This window comes from Pongo pygmaeus, chromosome 2, assembly GCF_028885625.2.
Source record: "Pongo pygmaeus isolate AG05252 chromosome 2, NHGRI_mPonPyg2-v2.0_pri, whole genome shotgun sequence".
NCBI classification, from domain to species: domain Eukaryota; kingdom Metazoa; phylum Chordata; class Mammalia; order Primates; family Hominidae; genus Pongo; species Pongo pygmaeus.
This window is the reverse complement of record NC_085930.1, coordinates 41,637,538-41,660,389: the sequence shown is the minus strand read 5'-3', so window position 1 is coordinate 41,660,389 and position 22,852 is coordinate 41,637,538. Positions and strand designations below refer to the sequence as shown.

Below are 22,852 nucleotides of genomic sequence, written 5' to 3'. Positions count from 1 at the left end.
TAAACAGAAGAAATGAAATCATACAATTGGAAAAAACACGAGGCAAATTATCATTTTGGTAAGTATAGTGGGGATATAGAGCAAAGGTCACAAACTATTACCCATGGGCCAAATCTAGTCCTGTTCATTTATGGCCCACAAGCTGAAAATGACTTTTACATTTTTAGATGGTAAAGAGAGAAAGAGGGAGAGGAGAGAGAGAGAAAAGAATACACAACAGAGACTGTATGTGACCTGCAAACCTATTTACTATCTAGCCTTTTACAGAAAAAGTTTGCTGTCCCCTGGTATAGAGGATAAAAGTAAAAAGCAAATAAAATAATAGAAATTAGGAAAGAATTGCTTACAATTAATTACACAGAAAATGATAATGAATGATAGAAGTAAGAAGGAGACACAATATTTGCACAATTTGAATACCCAGGGAAATCAGAGTAATGGAAGAACACATTTTTAAAGATATAAATCAGGCACACTTTTCAGGAAAACGGTAAAACTTGAAGCTACGTGTTTGAAATGGAATGCTCCACAATAGGGAAAAACTGTCCCCAGAATAGTCAACAGTAAGACATATATTATAATAAAATTACTCGACTGTAAAAAAAAATATAGATTCCTTTGACCAACAGGTATAAACATCAAGTCACCTATAGGGACAAAACAGTTCACTTTGGCTTCAAACTTCTCTAAAAAAAATCAGCTTCAGGTGATAAAGTAAAAACTGTAAGATCTTCATGGAAAGGAAGTGTAAACCAAGACTCTTATATTCACCAAATTACTCTTCACATAAAAAGCCTACAGGTAAATAGATTTAAAAGTAGGAAAGGGCCAGGCGTGGTGGCTCACGCCTGTAATCCCAGCACTTTGGGAGGCCGAGGTGGGCGGATCATGAGGTCAAGAGATGGAGACCACCCTGGCCAACATGGTGAAACCCTGTCTCTACTAAAAATACAAAAATTAGCTGGGTGTGGTGGCGTGTGCCTGTGGTCCCAGATACTTGGGAGGCTGAGGCAGGAGGATCACTCAAACCCAGGAGGTGGAGGTTGCAGTGAGCAGAGATTGCACCACTGCACTCCAGCCTGGTGACAGAGCGAGACTCCGTCTCAAAAAAAAAAAAAAAAAAAAAAAAAAAAAAAACGTAAAAATAGGAAAGAACTCAGGAAATATTCTCATGGTCTCTTTTTGAGGAAACTGCTAGGGATCAAACTTCAACCAGCAAGAGATGTCTGAAAATTCTACATCAAAGGACTGGATGTAAGCATTGACTGTATTTAATTAAAGCAAAAAGCCTAAAACAAATGTGACATTAGACACCAAACTGAATGTAAATACCCTGGCAATGTAAAAATAATTCGGCTAACAAAAAAGGAAAGTCAAGGGTGATAGAAGGGGAAAAGTAGTTTGATGTTTGCCTCAACTGTAATAGGAGATCAAGAGGTGTCATTTGATTTTAGCATACTTCTTAGTACTAAGGTAAACACTGAGAAGGATCATACTATTGATAAATATCAGGGGAAGAAAACGGGGAAGAAAAAGTAAACAAATTTTGCCACTGTTCAGAGTAGGAAATACATAGATCCTGTCTAAACACAGAGAAAGCTAAAAATATTACATATAGGTATCATCATAATGGAGGTCACCAGAAAAAAAGAAAATACAATGTATCATTAAAAACTTAAATTATGAAAGTAAAGGATAAAATAAAATGATTGAACTAATATCAAACATGTATATGACATCAATAAAGCAAAAATTACAAGTGATACGTGAAAAAAGAGACAATCATACTAGTAATAGGAAACTTTAACTTACTCTCAGCTCAGGGATACCTAAACAATCAATAATAATAATAGCAATGTACATATAATTTTATACATATATATACTCTGCACTCCCAAAATAGAGTATGTGAGTATGTATTTCTCTTCAAGTACCCTTGGAATAATCGTATATACTAGGCCTATATGCTAGGCCACCAAAAAGCCTGGTGGAGACAATTTAGCAGTGTCTATCCAAATTGTGAATGCATATATCTGTTGACCCAGAAATGTCACTTTTGGAAATCGATTATATGGACATATTCACCCAAATGTGAAATTACCTATTTACAAGGTTGGTCACTGCAGGATTGTTTGTATAGTAAAAGATTGAGAAGATCCAAATGTCTGTCAACAGATCTGGTTAAATACACTTTTTTACAACAATACACTGGAATATAATACAGCTGTAAAAGAATAAGAAGCTCTTTATATACTAAAGAGAAAGACCTCTAAGATATATCCTTAGATGAAAAGGCACGATTCAACGATTCACACCATGTGTATAATATGCTACCATATTTCCCTACCACAAAAAGGGGGAAAAATTTGTATATATATGTATACACACACACACACACACACACACATATGTGCTTATATATGATATATAAACACATCCCCAGAAAGATTAAACAAGACAGTGGTATCAGTGGTCACATATTAATGGAATATGAATTAGACAAGTGGAGAATGAAGTCGTAAAGAGGCTTCATTTTAATATACTTCTAAAAATGTGTTGTCGTATGTGACTATATTACCTCCATAAACATGTAAACAGAAACAATGCCATGAGGGCATAGAAGATAAAGCAATTAGTTCTTCCTTGGGGAATTGGAGGAGACCTTCAGGATAGATAATTTAACTGAGACTTGAAGGATGAGTGGAATTTGACAAATGGACAAGGTTGGGAAAGTCATTTCAGGCCAAAGTGTGGAAACATGAAAATAAGCCTGAGGAATAGTAAATGTGTTTGGGCATTGAGTGCGTTAAGGACACAGTCAAGGCCAGTTTACCCTCAAGAGTCCGTTGAAGCTGACACCTGGAGCTCTGAACTAGACAGTGCTACTGCCTAAGGTCAGGATTCCTTCCAGACCCTGTACCCTGTAGGTGGGGAACAGAGTCTTGAGAGATAAGAGGCAAGGGCTGTGGAGGCTGGAAACGAGACCCAGTTCAACAGAGCAGTGCCTTGTTCATAAGACATTTGATCCGTAATGCTTCAACAAACCATTGGATTTTCTTGCACCGTCTTGTCACTACTAATCAGAACATTATTGCAGGATATCTAAACTTAAATGCACTCCTTGAACAATTATTCATGAGGGTTTGCTATCTTGACCCTTGTTTAAGAAATGGAGAAGGCTGAATTATTACCCTATGCCAGTTGAAGGTTATTTTTACTTACATTTGCCTTAATGGTTTGCTTTCCCATAAAGCCTCAATTTATACCAGTGGACGAAATCACTGTCACTTCCGCCTGCCTAACTTCAGCAAATAAGGTGAGTAATTAATGTAGGATTAAGCAATTTGTGTCATGTTTTAACCATGTGAAGGAGAAGCCTTATCAAGGGACAACTGTCATCATGGTTTATGAGGTTCACATAGTGAAGCACTAATATATTTTAACTGCCATTTTATTCTTGTTAGAATGATACATGTTTATTAGGGATAAGTTAGAAAATAAAATATAAACAAAATTTAAATCATCCATTATCTTACTTCCTGCACATAAAAACCTTTTTAAATAATGTATTTCTTTCCAGTACTTTCTAGGGATATATACATATATATTTTTTGTCTACGGATGTGAATTTGCCTAGAAATATGTTGTATATATAGTTCTTATATCATTTCTTGTGTTTGCTAAATGTCATGTTACATTATATTCCTCAAGTGTCTGTTCTTATGTAGAATTTAAAATTTAGAGAAGAACATTTTTGAGCCTTTAGTTAGAGCTTCTCAATTATATCAGTCACACACAAAAATATGGAACTCTTTATAATTTTAATTATTCACATTTCTTAACAGGCAGACGATGGGATTTATAAACTCAGACAACCTTTAAATAAATAGATTTCTGATATACATAATGTATTTTGTATCTTTGGCATTTCTTTACTATTCACTTTAAATATTGGAACAGCTGTTTCCATGCTATCTTTTTAGTTTGTGTGTGTTTTTTAAATTTGCACCTTCTGCTACTATATCAAGGAATCAGAGACCAATGAACCCAGTAATAAGTTGGAGCTGGTATAGTCTTATAATCCAACTCCCTCCTTTTATAGTAATTTATCTAAGATCACCACATACCTGAATTGCAGAACCAGACTTAGAACCTACCCGTTTTATAATAAATTATCACCAGAGTCTGAGAGCAACATGAAGAAAGGGATTCTTCTGGAGTGGAGAGCAGTAAAAATCACCTGCAAGTAATTTGCCATGGGAAATAGATTGTAACATGTCATTGTAAGTCCTCTGTAATAATAACATTGTCTCATGCCTTGAGATTTGACTTAGCCATGAACAAACTAGTATACATAACTGTATCATAACTTTACAAAATGTTGGTGGTTTATGTGAAGGAAAATGGGAGCTAAAGAGTTTCGTTGAGACTTCAGCACTGTTGCGGAGAGGGTTACTTGACTAGTGGACACTAAGACTATGGAGGATAATGATATGCTTAGGATAAATAGAGTGTCACTTGGTGGTCTGCCCTCAACTCCTCTCCTTCTAATAGTTATTTTTGGTTTCTTACAAAAGAGAGTAGGCTCTAACAAGCAGGCACATGTATTCTAGATCTCTTAGCAAATATATCTTTCATTGGCTGCAGTAGCAGCTAGCAAGGGGCAGGAAGCAGGATGTGAATGTGGGTAGGGGTGACGACCAGCCTTGTTTGCAGCAGGGAGCCAAAGGCAAGCGAACCTCTATTGGGAGAACGTCAGAATGCACAGTATGTTCTCAGTTGCTGGGCTTTTTATTCCTCAAAATCAGATTTCTTGACCCAGCACAACTTTGCAGCTATTTATGAATCAAATTCTTAATGAGCCATTGTGGCATTATACATTTGCTAAAGTTGTTTCTAAGCTTTTGATTTTAAAACTTTTTATTAGTAATAAGAAATACCTATTATAATGAGGTTATGAGAGAAGTGGTGATTAATTATAAATTGGCTATCTACCAAAAAATAAAAACGTGTTCTTTGTTATTTAAGGAAAATACCAAAACCCAGAAAATCAGGCTTTTGGGCGATGACTTGAAGCATGAATCTCTTTCATCCTTTGAGCTTTCGGTGAGCCATAGAGGACAGAAAAGAAACACAGAAGAGACAGACTCTGATGTAGAGTATATTTCAGAAACGAAAATTATGAAAAAGTCTATGGGGGAGAAAATGAACTCTCAACAGCAGAGAATTCCAGTAGCTCTGCCAGAAAATGTCAAACTAGCTGAGAGATCCCAGGTATTATTATTGTTTCTTATTCACAAAACAATTCACTCATTCTGGAAATAGCATTCAGTCAAGGTTTTGCTTCATTTTCACATTTTAAGACACTTTAATTATAAAATATACATTGCAATCTGTGTTTCCTGGACAAGGTCCCAATTTCTGATTTTTTTTTCTGTATTCTCTGTTTTGAAAGAAAAGTCAGATTGCTAATATTACCAGTGTCTGGAGAGCTCAACCAACTGAAGGGTGCCTGAAGAATGCCCAGGTGGGAAAAGGCTTTTAAATTTGTATTTAAGGGAGAAATATTCATATAGGATAAACCTTTAATCTTTAAGTTTTGCGTTCAGTGCTTTATAGGAAAAATGCTTAACTAAATCATACATATTGTTTACCCTGTAATCAAGGTTCTGAAAAAACTGGGATATAATGTTAACGTATTAGCAAGTGTTGAGAGTCATGTTAACAAATGCATCACTCTAGAATTTCCATGTGTCCGAATGAGTTTACTTCTTTGAAAAGAATCACAACACATTCATTCTTACAGAGTTGCCATTATTTAATTCTTTTTTTTTTTTTGAGAATTTGCCCTCAGATTCAGCTTATAACAATATTAATGCCTACAATTGAATGGGCATTTACCCTGTGCTAGGTGTAGTGCTGAATGATTATAGACATCATCTCAATAACTTTCATTTTATATCTTTTTAAGCCAAAATTTACTGCCTAGTTTATCTACCTTGTCGATCACATTTGACTTCTAATGCCGTTTTACTATTTCCACAAATTAAATTCAACCTTAAAGAGTAGATATTGTTCACTATAGAAAATATTCAAATGAACTGCTATAGGCTCTGAAAGCCATAAACTTATTTAATTAGCAAATATCTGCTGAGCTCTGCCCAGTGTAAGACACTGGGTAGTCATGGTGGGAGGCAAGATATTTTATGCATGATCTTTTCAAAAGGAATTATTCTTATTCTTATTATTATCATTTTTGAGACGGAGTCTTGCTCTGTCGCCCAGGCTGGAGTGCAGTGGCATGATCTCAGCTCACTGCAAGCAGTCAAAAGGAATTATTTTGAATAGTAGTTACATTATAGAAATCTCTCACACATTCCTTTATAATATCTTCGGCAAATGGTATACAGACTCTCTGAAAATCTTTAGTAAAAATCCTTACCTCCTAAGGCAGCCTTTCCTTAATGCCATTTTTGGGTAGCTCATCCTCTTAAAGTACTTCAAGTCCATTTTCCTATGATTTTGAAATTTTTGCCCAAATCTTTTCTTGAAACTATATGAGCCAAGCTGAATCTGTTTACAACCTACAGAATTTCAGGTTTTTTGTTGATTTGAATTATGTATTGTACTTGAATGTAAAGTTTTATATATTCAGCAGATATTCAACCCTTGCTGTGTTCGAACTGCTGCATGTTATCACTTTATAATCATATCTCTTTTAACTTGGAATTCCAGAAAAACTCATTAGCTGTGCAATTTCAAGATTTAGGATTAGTCAGTTTATTGTATAGATATGTTGCATGCTCTAAAAACATACAGTCCATTGAGAAGTTGGGAGTGTGACCAAGTGTTAGAGCAAAACATTTTAGACATTAAATACAGGGACTCACTCAGTATGCATGCGTGTTTGTGTGTGTGTTTGTGTGCATAAACGTATAATATGTAAAGCTATAAGAAGCAATATACCCACACTTCATGTAGATATATATACACATATATGTATACATATACCAATGTAAACATAGATGTGTCTGTGTGTGTGTATATATATATATAATTTTACTATGTGCCATTCAGTATGCCAGTCACAGGAGATTTGGTAATAAAACCACATATGGTTTTTGCCACCATCAAACTTACAGTCTAGTGATAGAGGCAGACAACCAATAATTACAGAGACAAATGTCAACTGCTACTATAGCAGTTTTTATGACACAGTAGCATGACTTTTTATAATAAGGGTTTTTGACTCTGGTAGGACAGGAACATCTTCCCAGAAAATATGGTAACTAGCCTTTTAGGATTGAAATGTAATTACATTGGTAAAAGGGGAGGAAAAGCACTTCTAAGCAATGGGAACAGCATTTGCTAAAGAGGGAATATGGTGAATACAAAGAACTTTTAAAAGACAAGTAATCTATGGCAGGGAAAAGAGATAGAAATGGACTGTGGTGTGGAGGAGTAGGGCAGGTACTATAGGCCAGTCATAAGGGGTTTTGCATTTATCCTATAAGTAATGGGAAACCATTGAAGAGTTTCAAGCAGGGAAGTGACATGACCAGAGTTTTCTTTAGTAAAGATTGCTTTGGCCAAGTGTAGAAGAAAGGTTAGTAGAGAGCAGAATTGTTGGGAAAGACAGTCTCAGGGGTATAGCCTTTTAGCCTCCACTTTGCTGCATAAGAATGGACCTTGAGCCTGGGACTCTTTCTTACCAAGAAATAAAGAGCACACATGGCCTATGCTGGGTTTTTTGCCTTGTGTGGAAATATATTTCTCTGTTGCAAGCCCAGTGTATGCTCTTCTTTACTGCTTAAATGTATGTGTCACATGAAACCTTGGTCAACCCCACTGCTATATCTGTCTTCCTTGGGGAGGGAACACAAAATCTGTCTCCTGTAGCATGAGAAGGGTACATGTAGCCAATTGCCCAGCATTGGCTGATTGGGGAGGCTGCTGGGCATGGGGGACTGATACACATTTCTGAGGCTGATCTTGCTTTGTCTCTTCTCTATGTGAGTAAAGCATTGTTCCATCTAGTGCCTGACTGCATTTTGTTGTCTTTGGCAACTCCAATAACCAAGATACTATGGGCAGAAGTTATGAGACTCCTCCTCTGGAACTGATAACCAGTACATGGTATTTCTGTTTCACAGATAATGCTTAACAAAAGCGAATGTGGGCAGAGCAGTTAGGAGACTTGACCATGCTCTGATGGAGAGATCACAGTAGTGTAGGCTAGGGTGATGGTGATGGAGGAGGTAACACTGCCTTTTCCTGGAGGCAGTCTTTATTGGATACAGAGGATCATGTAGAGGAAAATGGCAGAATGACTACAGAATTTTGAGTTCTTTTGCCAGGTTGAATAGTGATTCCGTTAATTGAAATTGGGAATTGTAGAAGGTGACTGGGCTTGTGGAGAACAGCATGAGTTCAGCTTACATAATTTGAGACTTCCAAGAGGATGTGCCAAGTGAAAAGTCATATACATGAGTCTGGATTTCAGAGGTGAGGTTTAAATAGGAGACAGTCTTGTGAGGTATTTGCATACCTAAGGATGAATGAGGTTGAATGGGTAAGAAGAAAAGAAGGGCTAGACAGAAGCTTGAGGAATTTTAGCATTTTGTGGCTAGCTATGAGAGTATAGAGGTGCACAGAGATTGTGAAGGAATTGCTAGAGCAGTAAGAGAAGAAACCAGGAATTTATTATTTCATTAAAACCAAAATGGGGGAAAAGGGTGATTTGAAGAGAGACTGTCACAAAGGCTAAATTCTGTTGAGAAGCCAACTCAACTGGCCAAAGGCCTAAAAATTGTCTGTTGACTTAATGATTTAGAGGTAAGAGGGATGATCTCAGGAATATTTTTGTTGTTGGAGTAGAAAGCGTAGAAACCAGATTATAGATTCTTGCAAAAGTAATTTCTGTTTTTGCCATTAAAAGTAATGAATTTACTGCTAAGTGGAAGATGAAGAAATGGCGACAGATTGCATATCAGCTGTTAGAAAGATAAGCTAATTTCCCAGGCATGGTGGTGGGCACCTGTAATCTCAGCTGTTCTGGAGACTGAGGTAGGATAATTGCTTGAAACTGGAAGGTGGAGGTTGCAGTGAGCCGAGATCATGCCACTGCACTCCAGCCTGGGTGAAAGAGCGAAACTCCATCTCAAAAAAAATAAAAAGAAAAAGAAAGATAAGCTAATTTCACTCCAGAAAACATTATATATTTAAGAAAATCTAGAAAACCCAGTTTTCTCCTGGATAAATCAGGAGATTGTGAAATTCTTTATAAGCACTTGAAAAATGAATTTAATCAGGTTTTAAACTGTAATTGAAACATTTGATTACTCGAGGATTATTTGTAGTAAATTTCTAATATCCTGTCCGATAAACACACTAGGCATTACCACTAACAGAGAAGGTGCAGGAAATATAATTAATTTTAATATTAACCTAAGCAGCATGGAATTAGGAAGGCAGATATGCTCTGAGTAAGTCTTATCAAGTGCTTATCATACACAAAGATCGGAAATTGAATTTTCGCTATATATCCTACGAAAGTCTGCAGTAAGTAGAGGCAGAATGAAGAGTGAAGGTAGTTTAGTGTGTACCATTGATTGCCACCAATCCTTATTTTTTTTTGTTAATTTCTTGTTATAGGCCGCTTCTTGGGACATGAAAAGGAAGCAGAGTCTGAACTTTGTAGAGGAATGTAAGGTATTGATTGAAGATGAGAACAACAAGAGTGATTCAGATATAATCCTGGTGAGATAAACTACACACTAAATGACACCTTGAGATTTTCATATTCACAAAGATTAGAGGGATCTGTTAGTGTCTCAAAGTAATGGAAACATTTAGTTGGATAACCTAGTTTTGAGATGAAGAAATGACTCAGAAAAGTTTAAGTTACTTGCTCAAGGCTACATAAACTAGTAGGGATACAACTGGAACTTACACATCTCCACCCCTAGTCCACGGCCCCTTTCTGTTTTAGTTATCTGGGTAAGAAAGCCTTAATATATATGTAAATATGCAAAAATATACAAAAGTTATATATATAATTTGAAGGTCATTGTGAAAACTCATTCCCAAATCCGAAGAATAGGAACCTTTCTGTAATTTGTAATTTGGACTCTCACCAGAAGGTTTAATTCTGAATTGACTTAAATTAGGCAGAGAAAAGTGTATTCAAGGATTATGGGCATGCTCCCCATTTTCTCCTTTAAATAATATGTTCGTATTTCTAACTTGATAGTTGATATCAAAGAGTACATATCTGGGCTCCTGTAGAATTGAGTTGCTTTGCCTTCACTGAACCAAGTGTAAAAAGCCCTTGGTGTTCAGGAAGAAATGATTCAAGGACTGACTATATGAGAAATGCTTCATCTGTGAAGCCATGGTGTTCATTATGTTATATAGTGTCCTTTCTGTTAAAAAACTCACTAAAAGTAATTTACACATTAGAATTTAATGTCAGGGAAAAAATCTATTTGGTATTTTCTTTTATCTGAATATAAATTTTGTTACTGATTATAGTTTCATTTTTACCTTGATTGCCAAGAAGCTTATAGCTAAACTTTAACCCGCGTAAGAGTAACTACAGTAGCCTGGATGGTTCTATTATTGACATGATAAGTGAGAGTATTTAGAAAAGGACCTGGCCTCTTTGGACATGTCTTTAGGGTAAAGTCCCTCAAAATGCTATATAGATTTGTGGATTAGGTTTAAATTGCACTTGTGCCAGTGAGGGACATATCATTTCTTCTGACTTTAGCTTGACTTATGATAATGTCCTTCACTAGAAAATTATTGTCACAAGGTGCATGATATAACTATAATGAAGGTTTTATTTAAAAATTTTTTGATTTTGGAAAATTTTAAACATAGTGCAACCAACTCCTGTGTGCCCATTTCCCAGCTCCAGTAGTTATCAACTCATGGCCAGCCTTGTTTCATCCATATCCCCTCCCTGCCCCCATTATTCCCAGACATCATATGATTTCATCCATAAATTGTAATCATTTGAAGTAGCCCTTTGAAGGGATGTTAAAAAGGTGCAGACATAATTTGTGAATGGGAACAGAAATAGCCTCACTATTAACAATAAAGAACAACTAAATGACAAGTAAACACCAAAGTATTTTTGAAAGGAAAAGGGTCAAAATTTAATCAGAGGCTGGAAAGAAAGACAAAACTGCAACTGGTGTTATAAATAATGCCGCCTCTCTTGACCTCTTCAAAGCAAAATGTAATATAATTGTACCTGTGAATATTACTGTTCACCACTTGCTTTTCAGAAGTTTCAAAGTCTGTGTGAGTTTTTCATGGAGCCCTTACTTTGTCACCTCTCTCAGCTTTGCACAGAGCTTTTGGCAGGTGCCTTTTCAGGAATTAGAGATGATGTTTATATTTAAAATATTGTCTTTTTAGGTAATAGTTCTCAAGTTCTTATATTACTTGTGTGTAGCTGTGTGGTATGAGTTATTAGTGTCTCTGTGATCCTAGCAGGATGTCTGTTTTCATACTCATGGTGTCTAATTAACTTGGATAAACACGTATTCTCCAGAGATGCACATTAATTTCTGTTTGGCTGTAGTTGCAATAATTCAAGTAGGAAATAATTGCTCCTCAAAGTTGTCTGTCTGTACTTTCTTAAACCTAGAAATTAAAAAAAGATCATCCCATCCCCCGTGCTCCTTCCTAATTATCTTCTAATTATAGCATGTGTCTGTGTGCACGTGTGAGTGTATGTGCCCCTGTGTCTATTACATTTCAAGAAGGAAGGCACTCAGTGCTAATGGTGGTGCAGGAGGTTGTCACTTAAGGAAGAATAATTAGCTACCACAAAAGACTCCCTCCGCTGACCCCTAAAGGTGGTATTTATTATTTTGGCAAGTTTACTGGATGTGGGACCTAGGGTCTTATTTTTAGGTATAAGAAACTAAGAAATAAATTCAGCACACCAAAGAAACTTCATCTCATGGGGATGACTTCACATTGTCCAAATTCATGAAACTGTTGTTTTATAGCATAATATCAATTTAGTCATTTAAAAGATAAATACAGCTTCCGTTCAACTGGAAGGCACATATTGACTTAAGCTATGCATTCTGTCCCGTTATGCCCATCTGCATGGGCTGGCCAATTATAATCTGACAGTTGCTGGTGAGCTAGGTGCCTGAATATTTAAAAGGCGTCCAGCTAAGACAGCCTGCTGTGTCCACCTCCCCAACAGACATGACAGAGATGATGTTACCAATGCAACTATAATACTAAAAGAGCACTAACTCAGGGAACCTTTGCCCTATGCCTGCCTGTGCTCCTATAACTGTACTTTTTTTCATGCTTTCGGGAGAATAACTCCATTCTGATTGGCAGATTTGTTTTTGCTATGTTAATAAAATTAATAAATGTCTATCAGTCTGCCTTTTGAAAGGATTTTTTTTTCATATTAAAACACTTTATTTTTCTCTGTTCCATGTTTCAGGCAACATCTCACTCTGGTTCTTGTACTAATAGTTATGCAATTTCTAGTGAAATGAAAAAAAAGTATTTGTTACCTTCCAGATTCATATTTAACTCTACCATTGCTGATTATTTCAGCCATCTGATCATTCATTCTCCAAAATTACCTTGCTGCTGTGGCTCACTGTTATGTTTTATTTATTTACCTAACTTCTTCCCTCCCTACCCCCACTGAGCCCCTCAATTCTTGATTGAATGCTCTTCTTATTGTTTTTATTCTAAGGCCTGTGGTCTGTTGAAGCAATTTTTTATTTTTTTATTTTACCTTTTAAATTTTTTTGAGACGGAGTCTCCCTGTGTCACCCAGGCTGGAGTGCAGTGGCACAGTCTCCACTCACTGTAAGCGATTCTCTTGCCTCAGCCTCCCGAGTAGCTGGAATTACATGCACCACCACATCCAGCTAATTTTTGTATTTTTAATAGAGACAAGGTTCTTCCATCTTGGCAAGGCTGGCCCAAACTCCTGGCCTCAAGTGATCCACCCACCTTGGCCTCCCAAAGTGGTGGGATTACAGGCATGAGCCCCATGCCCAGCCTTGTTGAAGCAATTTTTAAAAACCACATTCTTCTTGTTTCCTCTTTTCCCAGTGGGACAATCCTTATTTTCTGATCATTTCTAATGTCTGGCATTTCGTTCTGCACCATGCCTCCCATTTAACATGCTCCAGGTCATTCATGTGGTGTGGAGCTTCATTTGTCCCATCTCTGGTTACTTCTGCTCATATTCTTTGTTGGTATTGCTTCCACAGCAATTTTTTTTTTTTTTTTTTTTTTTGAGACAGAGTCTCGCTCTGTCACCCAGGCTGGAGTGCAGTGGCGCAATCTCAGCTCACTGCAAGCTCTGCCTCCCAGGTTCACGCCATTCTCCTGCCTCAGCCTCTCGAGTAGCTGGGACTACAGGCACCCGCCACCATGCCCTGCTAATTTTCTGTATTTTTAGTAGACACGGGATTTCTCCATGTTAGCCAGGATGGTCTCCATCTCCTCAACTCATGATCCGCCTGCCTCGGCCTCCCAGAGTGCTGGGATTACAGGCATGAGCCATCACTCCCGGCCGCATTTTTTGTTTTTGATATTAATTTGTGCTTGGCCTTTTAGCCAGTGTGAGCCATTCATTTTCAAAGTCCATGCAATGAGCATGTTCTTGGCAAGACCTTGCACATCATTTGGAGCTGTAGAAGTTTCCAACTGGGATTTGGTTAAAGCTCCAGGCATTTTCCGGAGATTAAAAAACTGCCAGGAAAATAATGAGGAGTTTTTCTTTAAAAAATCTTAATCCTTTTCCAAATGCTCTAGATAGCCTCTCAGTTGGACCTTCGGAGATATTTGGTATGGGACTCTGCATTTCAGCAAACTTCTTATTTTTCACAATCTTCTTAGCACAGCTACAGCTCTCTCCACCATTTTAGGGTAACTAGGGTGGTTCATATTTATTATCTCTGACCCTATAAAGCTGAATTCTCCAGAAATTCTAGTTGTGTGTGTGTGTGTGTGTGTGTGTGTATGTGTACGCACGCGCACATGTGCACAGGCATATGTATTGTGGTAGCGTCAGTCTTTTCTCTTTCTGTGTGGCCGTGATGAGATTCAGGTACTGTTCTTCCATCATCTCACCTCACCTCTTCATAACCTGAGAGGCAAGTATTCTTTTCACCCCTATTTTACAGATGGGGAAAATTAAACTTGCTAAAGGTCACACTGCCAGGAAGTAGGCACCGTGAGCCCCGGCTGTTTGACTTTGCTCCTCCTTTTGTAATCACTCCCCATATGACATCTCCCTTTACCTCCCACCTTCATAACTGTACCCTACATGAATTCAATCACCCCATTCCACTTGGGTCAGTTGAAGTACATAAATACACTTTACTCAGGCATGAGAGTTTCAAGGGCCACCTATATATTACACTGGCTAACATTCAGCATTTTGGCTTGTGTTTCCAAAGTTTTTTAGATGGGCATCTCCAGCCAGGTGTCTTGAATCAATTTTAAAAGACCAATCCATCATCCATGCCTTGCCCAGACTAAGCTCTCTTCAGCCCATTTCCCTCCATATTCACCCTAAATCTGACCTAAACAATGTATTAATAGTTCTTTTCTTCTAAGACCCAGCTTTTGTCCTTCTAGTCAAGCTAGAGTCCAGTCATAGTCATGAGGCTCATCTTCTTGGGGTCTCCACTAATTCCTGGCTTCTAAAAAAGAAAGTATTTTTCTTGTCCAAGATTATCACTCTAGTAATATGGTTGTGGTCATAACTTTACCACCAACCCCTTCCATGAGCTGTTGTTGCTTTACCTTTGGCCTCCAGAAAATCTTATTATTTTCTGTCTTCCATGCTCCAAAACACATGTCCTGCCCTGTTTTTTAATGAATAGTGAGTATTCTGAACTGTGTTCTGTCTCAGGCATTTCCAAACCCATGTGTAAAGTTCAAATTTGTCCCAGTTAATCCCAGATAGGAAGGAAGCAGAATTTTTTTTAAATCACACCTTTTATAGGTATGCTAGCCTTTGTCAGGAGAATCAGTGTCTGAGTAGATGTTGCTATAGTTCTGCTGTTACTGGAAGAACAGTGTCCTGTGGTACTGCTGTAATTAAGGGTTTGTTTAGATATAGTTACAAACTCCTGTGCACTGCTGTGTGATAAACTGGCAGTTCGACTTTACTCCAGGCAAACTCCATACCACCCTGGATCTGGGAATGGATCTGGTATTTTCCATGCCCCTCAAAAGTGATGCACTCTGATCAGCTGTTACTATACAATGCTTCATAAAAACGATAAAGTACAAATGAAACAATGAGATTAGATTATCTTACATCCTATCAAAGAAGTAAACAGCTCATCCAAATTATATCACCAGGTGAGAGGTAAGAAGTAACCACACAGACTAAACATCCTAGGGGATCTATTCTGAAAGGTGACTGGGAAGAATAGGTTGCCAGACCACAATAGATGGCCAGGAAAGCAAATGGTCAATTTGAAACGAGCCGCAAAACTGAGGAACACCAGGGGAATAAAATTACTGATGCCAGCAGTTAGAGAAGTTGAATAGCAATAATGTGCTGAGGCTCAAGACAGAGCGATAAAAGTACTGACTTTATTAAAAAACACATGTACATGCTTTTTTTCATCTTGGAGGAACACACACTCCAAACCGACATTGTAGAAATGTTCTAATTCTAACATGAAGCAACATATGCCTTTCTCATAAATATTGGTGTTTGTCATTTATTCATATTTTATAGTAATAATCTTTCAGTTAGTATTCTGAATGTCAGAGGCAAACCCAGATTTGCTAAGACATGGAAGAATATGTATGGTGTGGTTATAGTAAGGTTCGAATAGACCTTCTATTTAATAACCAGGAACCATACAATTTTTTTTATTGACTGACTGGCCCTTTTGTCTCTGTGGTCATTTAGGTCTTCTTTTGGCTTGCAGCTGGCCTCAAGAGCAGACTGACAGAGGGATGTGTTTCATTTTCCCAATCTATAGACATTTTTAAGCACGTGATGGTCAGAACACTGCTGACAAAAGTATTTCAAGAGTTTGGCAATGAAACCTTGTATTTATTATGAAACATGTATCCTCTGGTGTCTAGAACAGAGCACTTTCTGAGGCTCAAGAAAGATACATAGCAATGAGTAGATGGAACCATCTTCCTGTCTCAGAACTGAGCCAAGTCATTTACCAGTTGTGCCTGGTCAGCTCTTTGGGGAAGCTTTCAAAAGAGGCAGATTCCAGCTTAGAAAAAACATCAGTGCACTCTGAATCCCTAAGATCATTAACAGGGCCTTCATGGTATGTTATAAAAACTGGAGAACATCTAGAAGAGCTGATGAGTTGCTACCGTGTCTGGGTTTATGTTTTATGGTGGCCAAAAAAAATGAAAAACAACTATAAGTACTGTGTTTGGCGTCAGTACTACATGATAGCGAATCATAACAATGAGACTGAAAAGGTGACGAAGTAACCTAAAAGCAGATAAAAAAGAAAAACAAAAACTTGCAAAATTAGTCCCTAAATCAACTGCATTCACCCTAGATACACATCATTTTTCGGACTCCCGACAGAATGCCTTTTTAAAATAGAAAACTGCACTGGTAGTACAGTAACATAATTTCAGATTACTGAAGTTGCCTTAATTTCAAAAGCAGGTGATTTCTCATCAGCTTTGATGATGCTACCATTCCTGGTTGATGGTGCCACCATCACCTCTTTATGAATCTGTACAATGCTGTGGTCATTGCTAATAATACTAGACATTTCTCGGGAAGCCCTCTTACAAGATGCAAACCAGAGCTGCCCTAAGGGCTTTGAAGGAAAGATCATCTATACTCATCCTCCACAGGACTGTTCATCAGTTCTCCAGCAAACGTTCAGAGAGACACAAAAACAATGTGTGATATAGTCCCTGACCTAAGGAAAAACCTTGTGGATGACTTATAAGGAATCTAAGTATTCAAGTGCTAAAGTCTGAACTACCAGCAACCACGAGCCAATTAATCAAAACAAATTTATTGAACAATACTATGTTAGAGATTTTTGAGGGACACCAAAAAAGTCAAGTATCTGTTATGCTGAAGGAACAAAAAAATTGGAAGACATTTTTACAACACCATGAGGTAGTATTATGTTATGGAAAGGATACAGGCTGTACACTCTGACAGGCTGACCCAGGCTCAAATTCAGACCTCCATGAGGTTTGTCAGTTGTGTCAAATTTTGATATTCTGTTTTCTTGTATATAAAATGAGAGTAATAATGCCATCTGTTCTCAAGGTTGTTATGAGAATTATATTCATGATAGAATGAAAATAATTATTTGCATTATAAAAAGTATTTTTTAAAGCCACCTTCTGTAATTCTGAAGAAGACAAATTCAGCCTTTATTGGGTGAGCTAGCAGAATGAAAATTGACAAAGTAAAATTTCTTTGTGGAAAAAAAGAGAGAGCTAAAGAGTGAGCTTATGTGGAAGATAGAAGAGGGGAGGGGCACTGCCAAAAGTGAAAATACCGGGAGCTGCAGAACTGGAGAAGCTGCAGGTGTGCAGAGAGAGATGAGGCAGTTAGCAGATGAAGAAGTTAAAATTATTTAGTTGATACAATTTTTTGCTACATGTAATCATTTCCTCCATTTTCCAATATAATCTTTAGTAAAATCTGTAAATTTATCAAAGCTTTATAGAGTTGGATTTGTTTTTGGGAGATGGAGTCACATTTTGAGTTTTGCTTAGAAGGATCAAGGTAAGAATCCAAGGCTGCTGTAGGGTCCAGTCTTATCTGGGTCATATAGATAAAATGCTTGACTATTGATAACAGTAGTAAGAGTAAATAAACTGTATGCAACTTACTGTTAATAGTTATTCAGAGGAAGGAAGAATATGTGCTGGAGTAATAACAAAAAAGATGTTTTGGAAAGAGTAGGATGTATACTTGTCTTTAAAAGTTGTGAATACAACTTTTAAGAAATGAAGAGAAGAGAGAAGCCATTCCAGGTAGAACATTTACATGGCAGAGATGTGGAAGCAAGAGTGTATATGGTAATTTTAGGGAACTCTGAAGAGAACATTTTGATTATAACAAGAGATATTTGTTAAGAAATACTAAAATTGTGTCTGGATAACTTAGAATCACATTGAAAAGAGCTTTGAAAGACAGATAAAGAGTTTGTGCGTGAGATAGTAGCATGCAGGGCCTAGGGATGGTTTTAAGAAGGAACATTTAATCATGGATATTTTGTTTAAAAAAATTAATCAGATTGGGATAATGGCTTGGACTGTAAAAAGGAGAAACTAAAGACCAACAAAAACACATAGGATGGATGCTTCCTGAAAAATCGTAGTATAGAAAGACAAGAAAAACTTAAGAAATTTTAAAAGAAAGGTAGTACAGCTTGGTAAGAAATATGGAAAACTAAATAATGAAAGCAGTTCTGAGATGGCAATCTGGAACAAAAACGGTACTGTGAATAGAATGAAGAGCATTGACAGGGAATCTGACCAAGTGGTCAAAGATAGGACTGAGGATTTGAAGTTTCAGCAAGACATTCACGTGTGTCATGAGATCAGTTGGAAATAACTGGAGCAAAGGTGAAAAGTTAGGGTTGATGATGCCAATGAAGCCACTGTTTGATTAAGTGTGACAGCTTAACTCCAGAAATTTTAATAGGTTCCTTGAGAAGTTGAGAGTAGACAGAAAAAGGATGAACTACCCAGAGAGAGTTGAGACATAGAAGGCTATGAAGATCAAGAGAGGAAAGAATTCCAAGAGACATCTTCATGCTTCCTTAACTCAGTAAATGATACCACCATTCACTGCTGCTCTGGCCAAAACCTGGGAATCATCCTGAATTTCTCTCCTTCTTTCTCATCCTGCACTCAACCCATCAGCCAATCTTGCTGAATCAACCTTTAAACATAGAACATATTTTACCACCTCCATAGCTCCACCTTGGCCAACACACTGACATCTCTTACCTGGACTACAACAGTACTCCTATAAATCATCTTACTGTTTCTCTTGGCCTCCACAGTCTAAAAATCTGAGTATGTCATCCAGAATATGTCATATTATGTCATTCTCCTACTCAGAACACTTCCACGGCTTCTGCTCATACTTAGAACAAAACTCAGTGACTTTGCTGTGGCCCTCAAGGCCCTAAATGTCCTGGCCTGATGTCTTTTGAGGCTACAGACCCCACTGCTCATTCCTTCTCTTAGTCTACTGTAGCCACCCTGACCATTGTTGGCCTCCAGTACCCTAAGGAATATTAAATAAATAAAAGTGTAAATATGTAATATAATATCAGGTCATATAAATTCTGTGAAGAAAAATAATACAGGTAAGAGACAGAGAGAGAGAGAAACAGAGAAACATAAACCTAAGCCTTTTCCTTTGTCGTTCATATACCTAGACTCCACTACCCACACTACCCCCATCACCACTGTCAGCAGCACACATGTATTTTCATGACTTGATTTTTTTCTACTTTCTTTTATTCTGTGACTGTCTTGAGCATCAGTTACTGTCCTAAACAATGGGGATCCAGCAGGGGTAAAAACAGACAATCCTCCCTGCCTTTGTGGAGCTTCCATTCTAGTGGGGGGATCATTCAGTAGACAAGATGAATAAGTAAATATGGTGTATGGTAGATAATGACAAGTATTAGGGAGAAAAAGAAAGCATGGGAAGGGAATAGGAAGTATCTGTGTTGCATGTGATGAACAGGAGTTGCAATTTTAGGTAGAGTGACCGCAGATGGCCCCACTGAGTGGATGCTTAGGAAAGACTAGGAAAAAGCTGGGGGAACAAACAAGTCTATAAAACAACAAGCCAAAGACGTGAGAGGAGTGTGCCTGGCATATTTGTGAAAGAGCTTCTGGAGAGCCAAATGGAGATGTGAGATGACGACAGAGAGGTGGGGGGGTCAGATTATGCAGGAACTTACATCACTCTCTCTCACCTGTGTTATTTTTCTTCACAAAACTTCCATTACCTGACAGTATATTATATTTTTATTTATTGAATGTAGAAAATATGTTCCATAAAGGCAGGTATATTAGTCCATTTTCATACTGCTATGAAGAAATACCTGAGACTGGATAATTTATAAAGAAAGAGATTCCACATGGCTGGGGAGGCCTCACAATCATGGTGGAAGGCAGAGGAGCAGAGGCATGTCTTACATGGCGGCAGGCAAGAGAGCATGTGTAGGGGAACTGCCCTTTATAAAACCATCAGATCTCATGAGACAAGAACAGCCAGGAAAAACCCGCCCCTATGATTCAATTACCTCCCACCAGGTCCCTCCCATGACAGGTGGGGATTATGGGAGCTACAATTCAAGATGAGATTTGGGTGGGGACACAGCCAAACCATATCAGCAGGACTTTGAACTTTTCACCGTGGTAGTATCTGGCCCACACTAGAAACCCAATGTTAGTGAATAAATTACTGAGTGAAGGGGAGGGCCTGGAACATAATGTTAACTGTGGACGAGTGCAAACAGAAGGGGTCTTTGAAGTTGGCAGAAAGGTATTTACTGGTCTTATAGTCCTTATGGCTCCTTCATAATAATAAGTGCTTGAAGTAGGCGTGGAGGGGTAAAGGAGTAGAAGTAAAGAAATCAGATAAAGTGATATCACTCAGTTTTTAAGTTTCCTTAACAGCAATGAAATTAAATAGGTGTTGCACAGCTGCCTGTGGCGTGTTCTTTTTTCCTCTGACTTATTTATGATTTATCTTCTTAAGTAGATACTTTACAAAATGGAGCATGTGGTATTATGTTGATCCATCACATCCCTTGGAGAACTGACAAATCCCATCCTGCTCATTGTTAACATAATTTTAATTAAGATGTCTTAAACTCTATGTTAAGACTTAGCTATAATCTCATTTACTTTGTATGAGGTGTTGTCTATTTGATGATATAGGTAAAAATCTCAGGCAAGAGATTTCCTCCAGCTTCAGAATATGAGACACAGTTAAGCCTAAGTGACTGAAGAACATTTCTATAAGGAAACCAATTAATGTAAATGAAAGACCTTTGTAAATAAGATCAAATATACAAATAACATAATCGAAAAAATGGCTGTGTGTTTTCTTGTCTCATCTTGAAAAAATTCAGACCCTCAACTATATTGTAATAGAAGGCAGCATCCTATAAAATCAGATTTACACAATGTTATTTCAAAGAAAATACTGTAGGCTTTAAATCATTTATCCAAAAATCTTTTAAACATTAGAATAAAGATAATACAGCAAAGGAAATGAAAAATTTTTCATGTTATAGAGATGGCAGAGCTTGTACAAATAACATTTTTGGGGAAAGAGGGCATATCTGATCCTAGGGAAAACAGCCCTTCAGAGCTCAAAGCAGAGAACTAAACAATAGAATACAAACGTAATTAATTTCATGAGGCTGTATTAATAACACCAACAACAAAATTTCTCTTCTGGGAGTGCTGTCATTTTCATTAACCTTGGATACTTTCATCTTGTCTGATTTCATCATAAAAGAAAGCTACCAAAGAAAATTAACACATTTTGTTATAATCATCATGGATTATAACAAAGCGCTTATAGGAAAAGGCATTAAATAGTTCCTCTCATAAGCTTATCTTGTGGTTCCTATTAGCTGTTGTTGATAATAGTCTATGCTGCTTATAAACTGGTCTGAAAAATCTTTAGTCTGAAGTTGGAGACACTTAATATCATGTAGATTTTCCTTATATATCAGTGCATCAGAAGAAAACTTTAAATTTTATGTTAATCAGAAGTAAATAAAACATACACTTTAAGGTCACTTTCAAGATTTTTTTCAAAATGATCTTTAAAAATATGCATGTTGATTATTTCCTGGGGCAGGAACTTATTTACAGTTTAAGTACAAAAATTTTTTGAAATAGACAAAAGTAGCTTAGAAGTAGTCTTATTTATTTTTCCCTTATCCATAAGGCTTTTCTTGCTCTTGATTTAGGTGAAATGGAAAATGGCAATGATAGACAGCTACACAGTTATTTTGTTGCTAGGCTACATATGTGCCCATTTAACCTGCTTCCTTAGAGAGCACAGTTTCCGGAATGCTACGTAAAAATACTCGTTTATTTCCTGGGAGGGGAAAAAAAGAGAGTTGACATCCTCTCTGGACTACATTTGTTTAGCAGGTTAGAGAGGGCATGAAAGATGAGAGATGTATCTACAATGAGCAAACTTCAAAAAACCTGACAGCTCCCTGTCTTACATGAGGTAACAGATGGGGACATGGTTGCATGCGCATCATTGTGTGTTCAGGGGCCTTCAGAACAAGGAGCAGACAGGAGCTTTTGCCTTCTGCTTGCTTTCTTCATTTTCTTTCTTTCATAACTGCCTATTCCTCCACTTTCTCACAGTTTAACAAAATACGTAGAGGGAGCATTCTGGGTGTCTTTCCCTGAAGGCATAAACAGACACATTCTCTCTCTCTCTCTCTCTCTCATCTAAGGTGTATTCCCAAAGTGTAAGTCAGCTTTATGTGAGCCTTGTAAAATGGATCTTAACAGGATTCCCAAAGTGATGATATACCTGGCTTATTAATGGTGCACTCCACCCCTCAAATGTCCCCCGTCCACTCCCACCCTCTCAGCCTCCCAATCGCACACCAGCACATATCCATCCTCTCTCTCCAGGTGCCAGTAACCCTCCTGGCTCCAGCAATCAATACACTAAGGCTCTGCAGCCCCTTTCAGGCAACTGGCCTGGGATTCTGTCAGAAGAAGAGATATCCCATCCCCCAGTATTCCAGGTCAACTCCCTTTCCCCATCTTCTTATCTATTATGCTTTGGGACTACAGG

General features: G+C 37.6%; 1 protein-coding gene across 9 annotated transcripts in view; it reads left to right on the top strand.

Moving 5' to 3' along the window:
• The window catches only part of MORC1 (MORC family CW-type zinc finger 1), a 169,201-nt gene that overhangs the window by 118,489 nt on the left and 27,860 nt on the right, over positions 1–22,852 (top strand). For 3 of the 9 annotated variants that reach the window (XM_054481551.1, XM_054481550.1, XM_054481557.1), the window contains 4 exons: positions 3,254–3,316; positions 5,029–5,274; positions 5,456–5,527; positions 9,655–9,759. In XM_054481551.1, the coding sequence (XP_054337526.1) occupies positions 3,254–3,316; positions 5,029–5,274; positions 5,456–5,527; positions 9,655–9,759 (486 nt within the window). The remainder of the gene's footprint in view (positions 1–3,253; positions 3,317–5,028; positions 5,275–5,455; positions 5,528–9,654; positions 9,760–22,852) is intronic. The other 6 variants (XM_054481553.1, XM_054481549.1, XM_054481552.1 and 3 more) reach the window with 3 other exon arrangements.